Source organism: Brachyistius frenatus, unplaced genomic scaffold (genome assembly GCF_029030835.1).
Source record: "Brachyistius frenatus isolate BFR_SWC_R1_liver_20210118 unplaced genomic scaffold, ASM2903083v1 Contig_141, whole genome shotgun sequence".
NCBI classification, from domain to species: domain Eukaryota; kingdom Metazoa; phylum Chordata; class Actinopteri; family Embiotocidae; genus Brachyistius; species Brachyistius frenatus.
In genome coordinates this window covers 618,636-639,812 of record NW_027210740.1, presented here as the reverse complement: position 1 = coordinate 639,812, position 21,177 = coordinate 618,636, and the positions used below count along the sequence as shown (strand labels likewise).

Below are 21,177 nucleotides of genomic sequence, written 5' to 3'. Positions count from 1 at the left end.
CTGCGAGTTATGAAATTACCATTACTTTCAAGCAACCTTTCCAAAACTCCAAACACAGTTTAATTAGGGCCTAGTTGGGGAAAAAAAAAGAAAAAAAAGGTCATGTTTAACATGAAAAATACTAAAAATGTCATCAAACACTCAAAGTGAAAGAGACAGTTAGCTCCTTTGTCTCCGGGGCGGGCGACGTATCGAATACACGTCGAGTAGAAATCACCGTCTTGAGATACGCCTCGACTTTACGCTTCTTTGAATGAATACTGTTTTGTTAAAGTTGAACTCGGTTGTGATTCGAGGTTTTAGTATTGTTGCGATGGAGACCGGTCGTGAATATAAACAAGGATGTTTTTGATTGGAGACGTCATTTGCAGTGACGACAACAATCATCCTGCTGGTGTTATTTTAACGCGTCAAAGGGTTAAATGAAGTCTTTCTGAAGTGCCTTCGAGAAATACATCGAAACAGCCTGTAAAAAAATATCGCAATATTCATTTTAGGCCGCACGACCCGGCCCGAACTCTCTGCACGTGGGCCGAACAGCTGACCGAGCCGATTTCTTTTGTTTTTTTTCACCATTCATCCATTTGCGACGGTATAAATAAAAGCGCTCGGCCTCCGAGTGTTTCCGATGCAAAAACATTATCGCACGTCAGAACCGCAGCGCGGACGGTCAGAGGGAGAGCGCAGGCAATTACGGCCAGCGTTAGCTCGCCGCTTCGTCCCTCCCCGGCGCACTTTCACGGCCAAGCGCTCCCGAAAGGCCAGCTTGACATTTTCGAGAGAAAAACGCCCTCCCGAGAGGTCCACGTCTAATTACACCGGACGCGCACGCACGCGCGGAGGCGCATGCCGCCGCGGTTGCGGACCAGCCAACTTTAGTAAGGTTGCGGCCGAAGCTCGGCGAGAGGCCCGACGGCGCGCGTGTCCTGCACTCGTGTCCTGCACTCGCGTCCTGCACTCGCCTGCGAGTGGAAACGATTACAGCAGCGCGAAGCAAGACGGGAGCGAGCCCGTGATGCCGGGCGATAAGACGACCATATGGAGGGTTTTATCCCTAAAATGAGACGTCCGCCATTTCAGTAAATGAATGTGACAGAATGATTAATGGCGCTAAGGCGAAGCGTAAGGCGCGTTTTCAAAGTAGAGACGAAGAGGGCAAAACGAACTTTACAAATGCGAAAGAAAAAGTCAACTTGCAGCCAACTTGCAAATTATTTTGAGGGTTTTTGATTTAATAACTGCACAGCAACCTTCGCCGGACACGTGTTGTATTCTTGGGTTATATATTTAGAGATTAGGGTGGAGCGCTATATCATACGTTTTTGCTTATCGTTTGCTGCCTCTCTTGTAGTTTCTGTACTTTCTCTGCGATTACCGGCTCCGCCAACACGCTCATGTCTTGCATCTCCATGCTGTCCTTTTCTCTCTCCGCTCTCCCCTCACCCACAACCGCGTCCAGGCAAACGGCCGCCCCGCCTCCGAGCCTCCGAGCCTGGTTGGAGGTTTTTCTTCCCACCCTAAGAAGGTTTTTCCTCCCTTTAAATGGACTTATCTGGGAAATTGTTGGGTTTCATCTGTATAATGTTGGAAAGTTTTGTTTTAAGGACTTTACTGTGTTAAAGCGCCTCGAAGTGACCCGTGTTGTGATTTGGCGCCACATATTCTATCCTCCGACCGAACTTCACGACCTTGCCGCCGCCTACAGTTGGTACATTTTGGATTGCGCATTCACGCTACAGCTGCTGGGGATATTGACTTACTGAACCCGTTGAGGTCCTGGTTGGAGGTGGAGAAGGGGTCGTCCTTGTGCAGGGTGCTGACTTTCGTGGTGCTCTTGTCCGCCGTGGTGACCGGACCCATCTCCCTCTGCTGAGTGGAGCTGCTGGCGGTCTCCTTCTGCTTTTTCGCCAGCTTCCTACAGTTGTACGAACACATACACGCAAACAAGCGCGCACGCACACACGCGCACACGCACACGCACACACACACAAGTAGGTTTACACACACAGACACGAACGCAAGTGCGTTAAGTCCACGTGCAGCGCCCAAAGAGACAATTGCAGATACGCAATACAGACGTACATCTCAAAAACAAAAACAAACACTCTCGGGCAGATGATTTATGGTGACGACAGCGGGCAAAAGAAAGATATATTTCTTTATAACATAGTGACTTGAACACAAAAGAAAAAAAAATGCCACATAAAGATGAACTTTGGGTTTTTATGCATTGCAGTATCCAAAAGTTAGGAAATATATACATATTTCTGTTTACAGTGTTCGCAGCAATATACTGTAAAACATGAAAATGGAATTGAATTGGACATTCAATTCCTTTGTAAAGCAATGCTTTTAAGTCAACTTTATGTTATTGTGCCTGGGTTGTAATTATGTTGTTATAAAACATGTTCTTATCTATTACGGAAACAAATAAAACCCTCCTGGCTATTACTCCTGTTTTGTTTTGTTTTTTTATTCAGGATGAAGTTGATGCACATTTTAAAACCTTGGTTCTGCTGGCATCGCATACCGGGTGGTCGTGATTATTTAGCCTGGGAAAAATACAAGAAATCGTCAAAAGATCATTTAGTTTTGAGGTTCCTCATTCCGTTGCTCCGACTTCCTCAGACATTTCGTCTCGTACAGTAGAATCGAATTCAGATATTCCAATAAAAAAAAAAAACTGGCACAGTGACAAACCACGGCGTCTAAAACGATACCGCTTCGGAACAATTCATCGTGAAGTAAAAAGCATCAGTGAAAGTGCTGACGGAGTAGTTTTGGCCCAAGCTTTTGTTTCAGGCTTTGAGCTGATGGCATAATCAGGCCTCCCATCCAGTAGCTACATTTTAACGGCTTCATTTCCAAGATGACTCATTCTCTGTAACTAACTGGGAGAAATATGTCCGTGACCCCATTATTGGTTGATGTAACGGCTTTCAGTTAGAAATTAAAAGGAAGGGTAGTTTTTTTATTTTTCTTCTTCTTTCTTTTTCCTCTGGAGCAATTAGAGCAGAGAACGGACAGGCGACATGATCCAACGGGGAGAGGTTGACATTCAGTAATTGGGGCAACATGTGGGGGCTTCTACAGTGGCTATACGTAATGGTAAGTGTAGTTGTCTAATGACTGGTGATGAGATGTCCCTTGAGTGCTGTTGCGTCCTTTGATTTTTTTTTTTTTTTTTTTGTCTTCCTCTTTCTTTCACTGCTCACACACCACAGCTCCCATCTGTTGGCCGATTTTACGTCGAATATTACGCGGTTTCACCTGAACCTTTCCGTTTTCTAGGTCCGCCCGAATGACCAGATGGCAGAAGCGACAGCGAGCCATTAACAATCTGACACCGTCCGGTATAGCCTCGCCGGAGGGCTTTACGGAAGTGCCAAAACAAAGCGGATTCTACTGTATTGTCCTTGCATGTAAAGAAATACCTCCCCTAGAAGTCAGAAATGTCCCATGAACCCGAAAACACCAGAATAGATCATTAGCGTCCTTCATTTTCAATTTGAACGCGACATATTGTTCACTGCACGAAAAGTTTTCAAGTTCTACAGTATGACTTAAATGAACTCTGTGTCTTTCTCTGCAGTTTGACTCGGGGAACTGCAGCTGGAACGTCACCTCGACTAGACAAACTGTGTCCAAATCGTGTCCACAGTCCCAGATTTACTGTCATAAGAGGCCCACGAGGCTTGTCACATTTTAAAAGGTCTTTCTTAAGAAGCTAAAAAACAAAAAACAAAACATGCAGCCTCCTTTTGCCTGAATCTGAATGACAAAAAAAAAAATATATTTCTTTTGCAGTTTATGGTGTTTTAACAATCTGTTGTGTAGATCTCGTGTTTGATGGGGAATTTTAACGATAACGCATATCGATTTTGTATTTTCCAAATATTTGTCGATCATTCAATTACTAGGTATAGCACAAGAAGTGGAATAACGAATACAGCTATTTCTCTATGTCAGTAGCCTGAATATGTGGTGGTACAATTAATGGATGTTGGTATTTACACCTTGTCAGCCCCTAAAAGGGGAACATCCAAGTGATAATCCTGGAAACCTTTTGACTTTTCAGATTATGGAGAACCACCCAATTATACCATTGGGTTTTAATCTATTTAAGGCTGGACAGTTTCATTTGACGAAGAGATTTTGCTCTATCGACACAATTTCTGAAGTTTCACCAGCATTAGCAACTAGTCCATTTTAATGTGCAACAATGTCTTTCATAATCTGTAGATTAAAAACATTGAATAATGGGCCCTTAAACAACACTTTCATATAAAAAGGTAACAACAACTGATTGACAAAGTTCTGACTTTACCCCGTTATCCTCCCTTTTGACACGCCATAGTTTCAATGGTATAGTCCATAAATCAACAAGTGTAACAACTGTAACTTCCAGCTGCCATTGATGTGTATTAAATTAGATTCGATTTTATTCAAATTGATCGAGGAAACTAATAGATTACTCCAGAATGTCCATGCACGTCGCTAGAGGGTCACACAAAGTTTTTTTTTATTTTTTATTTCCGAAATCTGTATTTGGACACACCTGTTGCGTATTACTGTCTTATTCAAGCAGCAATTAAAAAAAAAAAAAAAACTCTTCTAATTCTAAAGGACAAATCAACAGTGACTTGAGGTAGTTCTTGAAGTTAATTCACATTACTTACTTTACAAAAAAAATAAATAATCCATTACATCAACAGAAATCATAGCAAGAGCTCATGTTCACAAGACCCCATAGATCAAGGAAAATATATGATTTCGTTTTTTCACCAAGCATTTTCCCTTTTATACGTAATTGTGTTTTGGTGTTAGAGAAATATACTTTTGATCTACTTGTAAACCAGCAGACAGCAACGTATGATGTAAAAGCTTTGGGTTCATCTAGGGGTTGAAGTGAAATCCAAAGAGAACCAAGAAGCCCAGTGAGTTTCTTTAACTTTTAAAAACAGCTATAAATGATTTCTTTAGAATTAGAATGGTTATGTACTTCAATACCATTCAACTGAAGATCAGGTTTATGTCATGCCTCTGCATTACTGTAATTACTCATTAGCTGCGTTATTTCGCTAACGAGGGAGCTCGTCTCTGATCCGTCTTGTTTCCTCTAATCATTTTTTTTATGATGTATGTGCAATACTTCATAGAAAACATTACATTTTTAATGAGGAGCTCTAATATACAGTAGCATGAAGGACGGTAAACTTTTTCCATCGACATTTTTCAAGGCCAAATTTCCCAGGAATGTTTTTGGTGACTTGACCAATCACTAACTGGCAAATTGACCTTTGGATTAGTGTCTTCAATTATCCAACACTAAACAATAAAGGACCCTAAAGCAACCATTTAATTTAAATTCATTTTTTTTCTTCCAGATTTTGTCTCGGCTGTCCTCCATTGTTGCAAACTGCTCCATTTCAGACCCAAAAGCATATTGAGTCACTATCATATCAATTCAAAGAGAGAGATACAGATCCCCCCCAAAAAGCAAATAAATAAATATCAGTCTGCTGTTAAGTTTTGGAAGTGTCTTTAAAATCGACTGTGTTTGAAATAATGAACTGTTATCACAGCACCATGCCTGCATTTGAGTGTTTGGCTTGTATAACTCTCTTTGTCATAGTGCGTACTGGATATAACCATAATAGTTGCACCATAAGCTGTATTTAAAGATAAAACATAGCAAGCGATGACATCACCAATTGGTTCGCTATGGGGCCAAACTGAAGTTTAGAGATTGGCTTCACGGTCGCACCATTTTTTTCACTTAAAAAAATGTGTCCGCACGGCATGGTGCATTGTGCCCATTCTATTCAATTCATTTTAAAATAGCATAATATGTCTATTAAAATTAGAAAAACATAAAGAAAATATTATTTTTATTTATTTACTTATCGAAAAGAGAATGGGAAATCCCTTGAAGGTTTCTGAGTGCAGCTAACTGAAAAAAACAGGCCATAATTGCGGTGGCATCAAGCTGTCGGAACAGAACGGCCCAGTAAACCAAAGTTCCTTACAACGTGGACAAGCTGCGTTTTGTTCGCGCGAGTGCCTTCTGTTGTTTGCAGATTCTATCACTAATATTTGCATCAAAAACCTCAATTTGAAACAGTAAATTTAGCTCCAGTTGAGTCATATAAAATCCATCTGATGCTTTCTTGTTCTGAAGGAAAAAAAAAAAAAAAAAAACTCCCCCGGAGTCCACCAACACATTTTTATTTTCCTACTTACTGAAAGTGTCTGATATCCAGTCACGAACGGCATACAGTGGGCTGTGTGTATAAGCGTTGGCTATAACGCCGGCACGCGCGTATGTGCACTTGGTTTTTCTATGAGCAAACAGCTCGATAGCCTCCATGTCCGTGGAAGAACTGCGTGTTCTGGGACATATGCAACACGTGTCTGTTGGGTTCGTTGGTACACGCCGGGCAGCGGGTGGGCGTGTTCCTCGGTGACTTATCACGAAGTGACCCTAATAACGCCTGTTTATGCGTGTCTCTGAAAAAAAAAATGAAAAAAAAAAAGCCCTCCGTCTTTTCTGAAAAGGCAGAAATACGAGGCCAGCGAAAGCACATCACATCTACAGTGACTAATCAAGCTTCTCTCAAAACGTCTAGACTATAGACCGCTATAATAGAATAAATTAATCTGCATGCAAATGAGACCAAAAAAAAACAAAAAACTTCCTGAACAGAAATCACCCCTGTTGATGACAGGTGGCTGGTTAAAACATAAGCCACAGCAACGTTGACTAATGACTCTGCGGGGACCACTTAATGTCAAAAAGAAGTGTGTTTAAAAACAACTCTCATTTTATTCCAACCCACGATCAAAAGTTTCTGCAGCAATTTTCACTTAAACAAGAAACATCTCTCGGGGTTGCTACCTGTGAACACGTCCGGCAATAAAACGTACAAAAGAAATCTTGAGAAAGATATCCATCCGTCCGTTATCTGTTCCTGCTTTATCCAGACGGAAACAAAGACCGGTCACACTTTCGTTCACACCCGCGGGCACATTTTCTTTTAGAATCACCAATTAAACCCGACACGCTGCGACTCTTTCGGACGGTGGGAGGAAGACCCCCCCCCCGAGTACCCCGGAGAGAGCCCGGGCAGGCAAACCCAGCAGACGAAAGACGCCCGACCCTGGATCTTCACTGCCGTGAGGCGACGGCGCTAAACGCCTTTAGAAAAACAATAAACACAAAACGACTCCGGGGGCTAAACATCCGATGGATAGTTGGAGCTGCGAGGTCTATCTCGGATCTGAGGAAGGAACAGCTCGAGGAACAGGTCTGAGGTCGGACTTGAACTCTTCTGCGTCGAAGCTTAAACGAACACCTCTTCTCGACAAATCTGCTAATGCTTCGTTTTCACGATATATAAAAAGTTGCCTTCGGGGTGCAAATCACGCGCTGCATAATCATCCAATATGGAGAGAATTCCTTCTGGAGACCGAACTCATATCACGAGTTATTGCATGTGCGGTGTGCATAATTATTTAAACGGTGAGAATGGTCTGTAATATAGGTGCATACAATAATATGTGCTTACTGTGCACATTTTTGTTATTTATTTATTTATTTTTTTCTATCTTTGTGTGTTTGTGAGTGCGTGAGCAGCGTTTACATTTTGCTCAGCCCTATTAAGGGTCAGAAAGCAATAAGCTAGAGGTCACACGCGGAGGCAACGTCTCTTCTCATCCCCGTGGCGACGCGCCGGGCCCGAAGTATAAACCGGCAATAACACGGGCGTGCGACCGAGAGAGATGTCGGAAAAAATATGAAATTAAAGCAGTAAAGCATATTAGCGTTAGCGTGGGTGCGTCTGGGATCAGATGATGAAGCTGTACTTGCCCTTGAGTACTTAAGCAATTCTGTGGGAAAAAAAAAAAAAAAAAGACAGAAATGGAAAAAAAAAAAACCCACAAAGATTAGAAGCCGGAGACAGAAAAGCGAACGAGGCAAAGTAGAAAATAAACAAACAAAAACGGTTCAGGAATAATATAAGGAAGGAAGTGGCGGGTACGAGACAGACAGAGAGAGAGAGAGAGAGAGAGAGAGAAAAGCAAAGAAAGAAAGAAAGAAAAGTGCGAGACAGAAATGAAGAAATGGCCCGACGAAGTTTTCTCCCATAATCATTTCCTTCCATCAACTCCAGATTCAACCGCGCTTCGACTCCACACCAATTTATAGGTGGCCGAGCCTCAACATAAAAAACAAGAAGAAGCCTCCTGTGTGATTGGAGCTTAGAGTGGCCCTATTCCTGCCTATCTGACCGAACTTTGGCAGAAAGTGGGCAGGGTGCGAGGAGGAGGAGGAGGAGGAAGAGGAGGAGGAGGAGGAGGAGGAGGAGGAGGAGGAGGAGGAGGAGGAGGAAGTTAGCGAAAGAAACGAAAGACCAACTGAATGGAAAAAAAAAAAAAAAGAAAAGACGAAGAGATCTGGAGAGCGAATAACCGACGGGAACAATCGACACGGAGGACAGATGAAGGCGTGGAGAAGGAGTTAGTGACAAAAAGGAGAGCGGGCATAACGTAAAAGAATAACTGAAGCAACAGATGGAAACTCTAAAGTTGAGAGAAAGCCCCTCCCCTCCCCTGGTCTCATTATATTTCTTTTTTTATACACCTCCGCCCCATCGCACATTCATCCCGATAACGGACTCGTTTGAATGACAAATTCCTCGCATATTGTAAGCGGCAATGAGCGCGACATAGTCCCTCTTTAATAAATGTCAGGGCGGCAGTTCATCAAGCGACTAAGGTTACTCCGCCGAGTTGCCGGCAGCGACGGGAATCGCGGACGATGTTGTTGTCCCCCCCCCCTCCTCCCCCTCCCCATCCCCCGGTGACGTTAATTGCCGGGCGTTTGATGCGTCGTTAATGAGAGATGTGCTCGGTAAGATACGTTGGTTTTATTTTTAATTTTTTTTATTTACATGAGCTGAGTGCTTCCTCCCTGATGGGCTTTCGAGAACAGACACTTACAGTAGAGGGGGAAGGCGGAGGGGTAGGGTGGGGGGGGGGGGCAAGATGAGAAAAAAAAAATGAAGTGAAGCAACAGCACTTTGGGTAAGGCCAAAAAAAAAAGAAGAAGCTTTTTAATTGTTGCTCATTTGATATATTAGATGTCATGAGCACTTGAAGGGTTCATTTCCCAAATGCTGGGGATTCATTTAGTGAAATTCAATACTGAAGTTTCATTGCTCAGTATTTCAACAATGCTGAGGATTTTTATTTATTTATTATTTAGTTATGTTTACTTGTACAGGGAATAAATACAGTTTGTAGCTTATACCAGCATTTAGAGCCTATGCTAAATTAGCAACATATATTTTGGGGAATTTATGACCTTTGATCGGGGTTTATGATTTGTTTTCCTCTTTGGTAAGAGGCAGAGATTTAACCCATTGACCTCGAACCCATTTTTTAAAAATGTTTTTTACTTCTCGTATGTACATATTTGTGTTTGGCCATGCCGTACGTTTTCTTTTTTCAAGTTGAGTTAGACGTGGCAGAAATGGCACCATATGACGTAGAAGTGATATTAAATTTGAATAGTTTTATGTGGAAAAAAAAAAAAAAAAAAGCTTTTTAATCTGACTTAACACTCACACTTGATGGACATTGACTACATTATATCAACTACATTTCAGTGGTTTGACCAAGCAACAACCAACCATGATGTCATCCACCGGTTTAACGAGTGGCCAACAATGACAGTTTAAGTAACATCAGTATTTGGTATTCGTGAAGGATTTTAGTCTCTAGAAATCGGCAGGGACGTATATTGTTGGACAAAAAGCTACAGATGAGCACACCTGTAAGAATCACCATTTACAGGTGGACATTGTTGTTCTCGGCCCGCAGAGCGACGCATGCAGAGGGGGGCATTGAGTCTTTTTTTTTTTGGGGGGGGGAAGCTTGGCATGTCAACGCGGGGGGACCTCAAGGCCTCCAATCAAACGAGGGGAATCGACGACATTTGTTTCACTCGTCGGGGGAATTGACAGAACTCCTGTCTTATGGGGCTGGAAATGGCCTCAGCTGTCGGGAGGGGGTGTGGTGGGGGCGGAGAGGGGGGAGGGGGGGGGTGGTGGAGGGGGCAGCCGGATAGCTTAAAACATCCTGGAGCCATCCCCGGCCAGCGCCGCAGTCAGTCACTTCGGGATGACAGCGGTAGCTCCGGAGGAGGCTGCGGGCGAAGGCCAAACAAACTTTCATCTGCGTATCACAGGATTTAGAGGCAGACCTAGCGAGAGGAGGCAGAGATTGAGGGATATATATATATATATATATATATATATATATATATATATATATATATATATATAGAGAGAGAGAGAGAGAGAGAGAGACTGACAGAAACTCGATTGAAAGAAAGAGAGAGGAGAGTGTGTGTACGCACACACACACACACACACACACACACACACACACACACACACACACACACACACACACACACACACACACACTGCGGGAGTCTCGCACAAATCTAAATCCCCCTCTTCATCTAACAGTAAACATCCCGGGGCTAGAACTGTGTCGACGTATAAATGCGAGCGCGTCTGCACACGTGTTTGTGCAGCCGCTGCCTTGTGTTGTAACATTTAACCGGGAATGTTGTGCAGCCAGAACAGGCGCAGTTCATTTTGAATAATGCAATGCATAATAATCTCCGTGACCTGCTGTTCACCTGCAGCCTCTGGGAGACCGACGTGAACACGCACCCTGACGCTAGCGGCCGTGAGGTAGGGTGGAACTCCTTTTTTTTTTTTTTTTTTTACAGGTAACTTTAATTTATGTTTCTAAGTTTTTATTTGTCGTCCGATATTCATTTGTGTTTTGTTAATTTGATCTTTTAACGCTTTTATCTTCTAATGCTTCTACTTCCTTGTTTCCGGAGGGAAGGTTTTTTCGGCTGCGCACCGCGCTTTTGCTGACTTAACGGGCTTCGATAGCGCCTTGCCCTAAAGTTAAAGTTCAGCATTGTCAAAAACAAAATAAACGTTGGGAAAGCATCCCGCTCGTGTGTACGATCTTGGAATAAGCCTCGACTAAGACCCCCGTTAAAATAGAATCAACGTTTTTGGTAGAGGTCCCCGGTAACGTCCGCTCCACATCGGTCAATCTCTATAAGGCACCGTCTTCAAATTTCAAATTCTACACATAAATGAAGGTGTTTGTGAATTTCTTCGTTCCCTGCCCGTTCCCACTGCGTGCGTGTCTGAACGCGGTCATTCCCGGAGTTCACGCGTATTGTGGTGTCTCTGCGTGGTCGGTTTTAACTGCCATCTTTTTCATAGATTAGTATGTGTGTCCGCATGCCGACACGTTTGCAGGAGACTCGGTGCGACGCCGCGGGCTCACTTTATTTTTTTCATTTTTTTTTTAACAAGAAGAAATTAAACACTGCAGTGAGCGCGTGGAAAAGAGGCAGCTAAAGCCACGGCGGTCGGCCGCTGTTTTTCTAATTGTGTCTGTTTCTCAGTGGAAAGAAGTAATTTCCGGCGGGGTCAAAGAGCCTCGGGGAGGCTGTCTTAAGAGGAAGTTTTGGCATGTGATGATTGTTCCGCTCAGTTAAGGACTCAGGCTGCAGATTTGGAGGATTTTTTTTTTTTTTTTTCTTTTACGACGCTTTGAAGACTGCCAGAGAAGCAGGGAGGTTTTTTTTTTTTTTTTTTTTGTGGAAATTCTCTGCAGGGATTTGTGGGTGAGCTCGGGGCAACGGAGTGCATGTGATTGCGGCAGGTATGCTGGGGTGTGTACGTGTGTGTTCGGGAGTGTGTGTGTGTGTGTGTGTGTGTGTGTGTGTGTGTGTGTGTGCCGGTGCATGTATGAACAGACAGCTATAATAGCTCCTCATTAGAACTGGTTAATAAGCAGGAAATGGCCACTTGGTGGAGGAGATAAGAGTGAATTACATTGACCTTTTAGGGTGACACGCGTTAAGAGGCGGACCGTGCAAACAATGCAGATGAAGTCTGACTCGAAAATTTCCCCTTCGCCGACCAAACTCGGGCTGAAGTTACACCAGCCGGTCGTGATACAATACACAGTCAACCGTGAAGAGAAGCGTCTAGCTACGGAGGGGATATTTTTGGTACATCCCATATTAAAAAGAACAATAACAGGAAGTTGAAGGAATGCTGTTTACAACAGAAATAGCAGATGGATGTAACTTTGTAAACGTGAAGCAGGAAGGTCACAAACGTTTATATCGTTTGCCGTGTGCCAAATGACGTATACTTCCTTTAAGTACGCTCGCAAATAGTGCTCTTACCTGTCGGGACTCTTATCTGGAAATAACTGTTCCCGTGTGAATACATGACCCGCCGAAATATCCGCAGCTTTAACTGTTCTACCCCAAAATATTTCCGTTTTTGGTGCCTACTTTTTGACACACTCGATAAAACACGCTGATTCTTCCGTCCAGCAGCGGTAGTGAAAAACAAACGCCGTTGTTTGATGTTCAGCGTCCTCAGACGCCTTCATTTGAAAAATTCTTTGCGTCGGTGGCCCCGCCCTCTTTTCCTCTACGTAGCCAAGAAGGGTGGAAAGGGTCCACACTACTTTTGTGGACCGTTTTGAGCTAGTACGCAAGTGCAACATTTGGAACACAGCATGTGACTTTCCAATTTCAAAGCTATTATTAAGTGTTAAAAACCTATGAAATATGTACATATATGGTGACGTTTAGTAAACTTGGCATTTTTGACATTAGACACATTGTAACATAACATACAAAATCATTTTCTCATGCACTATCTCTGTAGTTGTTTTGGTAAAAAAAAAAAAAAAGAAAAGTGAAAGTAAATTAAAAAAAAAAGGTCAAATAATACATATGAACTGAATACATTGTTAGATAATAACTTTGATTTTGAATGCTGTTGGGAAATGTCAATATTATCATTTCTAGTTTTACAACAGTGTGAATTGTTTTGTGTCACTTCTCTGTTCTTGCATTTTCATTGGCAAGTTCCTGTAAGTGTGAATTCATGTACATCCAGAAACAGTTTGCCAGGTTGTTCTGTCCATTTTTTTTTTTTTTTTGTGTATCATGCAGTGTAAATCATATGTTGGCTGGTAAAACAGGAAGAAAAAACAAAAGAAACAGGCGAAATGTGGATTCTACTTTTCGCCAGGGGAATTTTAGTTTTTTTTTTTCCCCCATAATTTCTAGGAAGTTTAAAAAAAAATAAAAAATTTGAAGATTCATATACTTAATTTATCCTCAAATTCAACAAGGGTTACGTATGATACAAGTTAAACAGGATGGCAAGAAAACAGGACAAAATTCAAATAGAAAAGAAACAACCAAGTAATGTTCTGAAGAAGGAGTCGTTCCTGGTGTGAGATCTCTACTTACAGGTAATAAGAGTAGGAATAAGCATGTCTTCTGAAGCATGGTGAGGTGAGGCCGATGATGACAACAGAGCAAAACCCAGAAGAAGGACAAACACATTGGATTAGTTCATGGTTTGAATGAGAAATTATCTTTTGTATTTTGACTCGTTGGCATTTTTAAAACCGATATGCTACACGTTCTTCTGACCACCTGTGCAACCTGTCCGTCTACGTTTGCTTGTCTTCGTGTCCTCATGTAAAAACTGTTTCTGTATTTAAAACTTTGTCTCTGTAGATTTTTTTTTGTGTGTGTGTGCATTTTGCACATGCTGAGCGTTTCCCTGCAGATATTTAGCTGAAATGCTCAGCTGTAAATCAGCCGTGAAGCGTTCGGCGGTTCGTCAAATAAATTAGACGTAATAAGGAGCTTCATGACTTGTGAAATTATTACTTCGCTCTCCCAAAAAAGAATTAACTCTTTTTTTTTTTCAGAAGAGCGTTCAGTAACTTTTCAGGGATGAAAACATGGATGTCAGTTCATTCATTGCCCCCCCCCCCATGCTCTCCGTACAGATCCTTCAATACAACGCTATGAGAGCAATAACGAGTAAATAAGAATATGTTGGGTATCATTTGAAATAAGGCCGAGTAAATCAGGGCAAATAATACACTCGATGGTTCGTTTTGTGAACTGTAATCTACTCTAAATAGCTGAAATAGCAATGTTCGACTTTGGACTCACTTCGGGTATAAGTAACCGTATACGTGATCGCTATATACTCATCCAATTAAGTTGCGTCAAAATTTGCACAGCAGTTTTTCAACACCAAATACATTCAGTTTTGGATGGTTTAAAGTAATTCACTGTAGTTCACAAAGAGTTTTGTTAGCAGACATCCTAACTTATACACAATATTATACATTTACAGTGTTGTGTCTCGATACTAAAGTACAACTATTTTTTTTTTTAATTTTTGTATTATTAAATTCAGACCGAAATGCTTTAAGATTTCAGCCCGGTGTAAAGTCTAACCGCCTGAATTTGCTTTAGCATTACCGGCCCTACCACGTTTGCTCAACATTGCGTAATGCTAACAGGCTCTGAGGTTTCATTGATCCAGCAGGGGCACACGGGAGTTTCACCGTCTACGCTGTCATCCCGTTATCGATTACCGACAGGTCGGTTCCCCCGGAATATTTACATTCGATTAACCTGCCGAGGTTTTTCAATCACACATGAATGCTTAAGTCTGCAGAGGATAAATAATGGTAACCTCCTAAAAAAAAAATTATAATAAAAAAAAACAGGCACCACTGATGCCTCCATCACCAACAGGCTGGTCAGCAGACAAATGAGGGGAAGAGGAGTGAAAGAAAATGAAAGAGGATGGAAGTTGGAAGAGAAGCAGATGGAAGCAGGGAGGATTGGTCAGTGTTTGTTTGTTTGTTTGTTTGTTTGTTGTTGTTGCGAGGCCGTGACAGATTTACAATGGATTGAATTTAAAGGAACCATTCACAGAAAATGCGGTATGTATTATTGTTCTTATTATTATTGTTGCTGTTGTTATAGTTGTTTAGTAGTCTCAAATTTAATGTATTGCAAATTAAGTGAATAAATAGAAGAAAAAAAAATTCAACAACAATATTTGTTCGTACTGTTCTAAAATTAAATTTATTGCAGAGTAGCTAAATAAATAAATAAAATTCAAAATAAAACCTAAATTGAAATGAAATCAAAACAGAACCAAGACGTTTTTGAAGTGTTCACCGGACGCTTTTCAACGTTCCCTTCTGTCCTTTACTTGGTCGCACAATCACACATCTACACCTCTACATCCCACCTGACCAACATCATCCGTGTGTGTGTGTGTGTGTGTGTGTGTGTGTGTGTGTGTGTGTGTGTGTGTGTGTGTGTGTGTGTGTGTGTGTGTGTGTGTGTGTGTGTGTGTGTGTGTGTGTGTGTGTGTGTGTGTGTGTGTGTGTGATGCTGGGCTCACTGCGGTACCTCTGTAATAGTCTGTTGGCAACTTTTCCCCCTGGCATGCACCCTTCATCTAGTGAGAGGCCAGAGATTGGGATCTCATAATATCTAAGGAAACACACACACACACACACGCACACACACACACACACACACACACACACACACACACACACACACACACACACACACACACACACACACACACACACACGTCGGACTGAGTTTCGGTACGAGGGGGGAAAAGTAAAGTGTGGGTCGAGAGGGATCAATATTTCCGTTCAGACCTCACATGACTACAAGCTGCATCTATCTTGTGTAACTACCTCTCTATGAAGGACAAACACAAATGAAAGTGTGACGAGGGGAATAAAAAAAATAATAAAATAAAGGAGAAAGAGAGAGAACAGCTGACACATGCAAATTCCTCACACACTCACACACTGCTGTTTCGTTTCAATAGCCTTTACACACACACACACACACACACACACACACATTTATACAACCCCCCCCCCTCCACCGTCCCCACCTAACGCTGCCCCACTTCTTTGAAAACCTCCCCACACACACTGTCACACCCATCTTTTAAGGGCTCTGCTGACATTGTCCTTATGATATTAATAAAGTGCGGCGCACTGAGAGCCCGGCTGTAAAAGCCACAGCCGTTAAAACTGCTCATAAATATTAATACAGTGGAGAAAAAAACACTCCAGCAGGTTGTGCATGGCGGTGTGTGTGTGTGTGTGTGTGTGTGTGTGTGTGTGTGTGTGTGTGTGTGTGTGTGTGTGTGTGTGTGTGTGTGTGTGTGTGTGTGTGTGTAAGCGACAGATTGGGAGATGAAGAGACGGTGTGTGTGAGAAGAGGTGGAGGGGGGGGTGATGTATTTGTCACTGTATGAAAGTTAATGACAATACTCATTTGTGTGTGTGTGTGTGTGTGTGTGTGTGTGTGTGTGTGTGTGTGTGTGTGTGTGTGTGTGTGTGTGTGTGTGTGTGTGTGGGTGAGAGATTTTGTTTCTGCAAAAAGTGGAAAAAAAAAAGAATTTGATTGATCGCTTGCCAATCAGGGATATTTCGAACTTTTGAGATTTCATTACAGCTCCGTAACAGCTCGAGAACTTTGTGTTGTTAGCTTTTCTTCGGAAGCTGACAAAAAAAAAAAAAAAAAAAAATGAAGACCGGCAGAAACTCATTTGTCCTGCAGGAACATAGCGTTCTCATGATTTAACTGTTCTCCTACTTTTTGCACGTTTCTTTTAGGGACAGTTAAGAGCACTCAGCATTAAAGAAGAGCAAAGAAATACAAAACCGGAGAACTTTTGTGTTTGCACTTGTTTCATTCAAACCAACCAACAGATTTAATTCAGAGAGGGACAAACTGTTTTATCATTTTTAACCATCTCTATCTGGAACCCATCTGCTGTGCTGTTTTACACACGGTGGCGCTTTCCCTGTTCGATTCTTTAACACACACTTTTTTCCCCCAAGTGGCGATGCAAATTACTTCGGCCCAAATGCCGTTCAGAATTTCACAAAAGTCTTCAACTCTTCGTCAACACGAAATTAGGGAAAGAAACCGGGCGCCACCCGTTGGTTTTTTTTTAACGGCCGTCGTGAAGCCTCGGGTTCGAAATTTGCCCCGGCGCCCATCCTGCTAGTTCGGAGCGCTTTCGGCGCCGGAGGTGACCATATTTGGGGCGAGCTGGGGGGGGGGGGGGGATCTGACTCGATCTGATCGGACGCTCGGCAATTACTACGTCCCGCCCACCGTCGATCAAACAGACACGCCCCCCCCAAAAAAAAAGCTAATCAATGACGGGATTATTTTCAGATGGACTGCCGGTACATTTATCTGGAAGTGTGAATGTAGCGAATGACATGCAGCCAAAACTCATATATACGCCAAATTTCATGAGAAGTTGAATTGGGGAGCCTATGGAAAACCGGCGCTTTTTTTTTTAGCTGACCTCTAGTGGCGACTCGGTGGTATTGCAGTTTAAGACACTTCCGCATCGGCCTCGTTTTTTTGGAGCCGGAAGCTACGTCCACTTTTATATACTTACTACGGCAGAAACTGACTAGAATCTGGAGAATCAATCACCCCTGAGATCTATCATATATATTTAGTTTGAATAATATGATTTTGTGCCACCTTGTCTGTCAGGTAATGCGGTCTAACACGGCTCAATTTTAGTAACCTCGCCATAAGGACCTTCATACATCCTTCAGTGAAGGTTGTTTCTCACAGGTATTCATATTCATATACGGGCTTCTTATAATTCTGCACGGATGGTGTCTACTTCTAACATGCACCTGCTCACACAGACACCTGCTTTTTCTCCTCCGATACGATAGCTGGACTTTATCTCGGCTTTGCATTATTGTTTTTGTTTCTGCTGCAAAAACATATTCACCATTTTCCCACTGTGATGATGGCTACGGTTTATCACGGGCTTATATGAATACTATTAGCCGCAAAAAATACACACAAAAGACACACACCGTCAACTCTCTCACACACACTTATTTTTTTAGAATGATGTGATGGCTGTAGTTTATCGTGCCGATATATGGTGTGTCATAATAGAATGTAAAATTCCTTTCTCCTAAAGGCTCAGTTGGATGGAAAAATATCTCACCGACCGCACAGGCGTGTATTTTCCCGCTCGTACGCACACGCGTGACGCAGTGCAATCCGTCATGTATGCACACCCACAGGCCGGCATCCATGTAGACTTGAACACAAGCCTTCTGGCTGACTGATGTTCGATGTACATGTTTGTCACAGCGTGTTTGCTAAGACACGCTGACTAACACCTGAAGAGCAGTGATTGGATGGGCGGAACAAACGGCCGATTCGTTCCGCCATTACAAAAATGGGAATTTGGAGTTGACGTCTGTCAGTTAATAAATCAACTATTTTGGGCTTTTATTTAAAAAAAAAAAAAAAAATCCTGCATTGTAACAAGTGTAGTTGTCATTAACTCGGGTATTGTTTTCTTTGCTTCACCTTTCCCTCCTCTGCTCTCCTCTGTTTGTGCATCGTAGAGAAACTCATGCAGGAAGATAACATTTTTTTTTTTTTATATCTCCTGCTACATTCTGCACAAGGTTCATGTTTATTGTCACATTCTAAACATTTGATCAATTTGATTTGGTTTCTCTTTGCAATTTTGAGAACGCAGGGAATAGCTTGCATACTGACGTCCCTATACTGGACGTTGATTGGTTCGTAGACGGCGTGCGTCGGACAACGGCGTGTTGTCAATTTAGCTGGTAGCCTTTTTCCGTTTGAATGAGTAAAAATCTATGAAAACATTCACTTTGTGTCACTATGTTATCATTATTATGGCTTTACGACCAACACTTATTTCCTCTCAGAAAATAAGTTGGAAGTTTTGACATTTTTATGCATTTTTCAAGCTTAATTTGGATTTTTGCATCTGAACAAATTACAGTTAAAAACTCCCTGAATCTCCACATGGTCTACTGCAGCTCATCTTGACTTCTTTTCCGAAAGTCCGAACCATCCAGAAAAGTGTTTTCACACTGCAAACAAACTGAACCGTGGTTTACTTCGATCTGGACCCTTTGGTCGGGCCAGATCCGAGGAACCTTTCACACCTGCTTATCTTAGTTCGGACCAAACTGAAAAGTGCTTGCGTTGCTTGGCCCGATGGTCTTTATTCTCCAGCTTTGTCATATCTGCTTCTTTCTATGTTGTTCTATGAAGAGTTCTTGTTTTTACGTGTCATTTTCACTCCCAGATCACACAGGAGGTGAGAGTTTGTACTACTGTGTGAGTGTGTTAATGGTCGGCCATCCCCCCATTTTAACAGCGCTGTAAGTGGACCATCAAGCATTTATCACAGCAAGCTGCAGAGTCCATTATTCACATCTGCACAATGGGAGTCAAGTCCAGCTCTGTTGTGTGTGTGTGTGTGTGTGTGTGTGTGTGTGTGTGTGTGTGTGTGTGTGTGTGTGTGTGTGTGTGTGTGTGTGTGTGTGTGTGTGTGTGTGTGTGTGTGTGCGCGAGTGCAGTGGAATAGTGAACTGATACTCACAGTCTTTAAATTGAGGGATATACTATACACACACACACACACACACACACACACACACACACACACACACACACACACACACACACACACACACACACACACACACACACACACACACACACACACACACACACACACTCTTCAGACTACTTGGCATTGTAAGAGCCTGCCATTTGCAGTGGATCCAGCCCGAGTCCATTCGCTTGGGCTGGCATCAGTTACTAATCGCCTCTCTCCTCTTGTCATACACCGAGATCCCCCGGGGGTGCAGTTTAATGTCCGGAAAGAATATATGTCTTTTTGCTGTCTCAGTATGGAAGATCATCATTCATTTTTTTGACTTCATAAGATTGGGTCAACTAGATTGAGGGCGGTAATGTCTTATAAAAATGCGGGCGAAAGTATTCCCATCATTTCTTAATGAATCAAGTGTCACAGTAGTGAAAACCTTTTACTCCTTAAGGGAGAATTGACACAACATAAACCAAAAATCTAAAAGATGGGGCCTTTCTTTTGTGTAAAACAACAACAATCTGTTCCTCCTTATTTTGTGACCTTTTACACTCTACTGACATAATTATGTACGTATTCGTGATTATTTGAAAACAAATTTTTACAGCATACAAAGTAAAAGAAAAATCTAAAAGTATTGAATCAAAATCTGGGCTTTTCCAAAAACTTGAAATAAAACAACTAAAAGGTTTTATATTTGATTTGGTTAAAGCTAAACGGTAAAGGAAGTGCGCCAGAAAGTCATTTTGAGGTGGTGAGATGTTTTTAATCATTAACTTTAACAAAACAAAATCTTTCTCTAAAACCTGAGTAGACCTATCCACTATGACCGCCACAATTTTGAACACACAGCACTAGCTCAAAATCAATCAACCTCTTGACATACCTAGCTTTCTATAGAGTGATGAAATGCATGTCTATATATATATATATATATATATATAGTGTTTTTTTGCATGTTTAGATGGTGTGCTTTTTAGAAATGTTTATGTGACCAGATTCAACAACTGTAAATATCCACATTAAAAGCATATTGCTTCCACTTGTCCATCCTGCTGCAAGGCCACATTGCTCTCCAGTAAATATTCAACAGTGTAAACAAGAATATGTTGAAACCTTCAAGAGGAATTCAAGATGCAACACTTGGAGTGCCCCGTGATCTTTCTTGGAACACTTCAAAAAAAACTTTTAAAAAAAACTCATCGTGTCTAATTCAGAGTTCGATTATAAGTTTCTCCAAGGCCTCCGAGTACAGAGGTGTGTGGAACTCGAACTGTAAATCGAGGACGTTTTTTTTCTTTCTTTTCATTAGAAACTCCAAAGCGATAGCTACCATGACAGGCACGGAGCGGATTGTCTTTGAGCCCAGAACAGTGTGGGTGAAGATATTTGTGAAGTGTCACATTTCATTCGGCACGAAGCCTCTGCCTCTTAATCACCCGCCCATGTTCTATTTGCTGGAGCCAAACACATCATTTCTAACCTACAAAGTTGCACTAATTAATTTAACCTTTTTTCTAATTTTGGAGACGGCTGGCTTGATTCTGGCTTCTGATAAATCCGTGCATAATTGTTTGCTCTATGCTGAGATGTAATCAATTATGCCAATCTGTTCACGCAAAATAAAGCACCATATTGTGGAACACTTTATCTTTTTGTTCCTCCGCCTAAGTCTCTGTCTTTCCAATTTACGAGAGAAAATTGACTACAGGTGTCAAAAAACAATTATTATTGACAATGCATCAAAAGCAAA

The 21,177-nt window shown here is 42.0% G+C and overlaps 1 protein-coding gene across 12 annotated transcripts in view; it reads right to left on the bottom strand.

Moving 5' to 3' along the window:
• ptprt (protein tyrosine phosphatase receptor type T) overlaps positions 1–21,177 on the bottom strand; it is a 308,145-nt gene that overhangs the window by 73,110 nt on the left and 213,858 nt on the right. For 8 of the 12 annotated variants that reach the window (XM_069715322.1, XM_069715324.1, XM_069715326.1 and 5 more), the window contains one exon: positions 1,761–1,915. In XM_069715322.1, the coding sequence (XP_069571423.1) occupies positions 1,761–1,915 (155 nt within the window). Of the gene's footprint in view, positions 1–1,760; positions 1,916–13,387; positions 13,418–21,177 lie in introns of all 12 variants that reach the window. The other 4 variants (XM_069715323.1, XM_069715330.1, XM_069715333.1 and 1 more) reach the window with 2 other exon arrangements.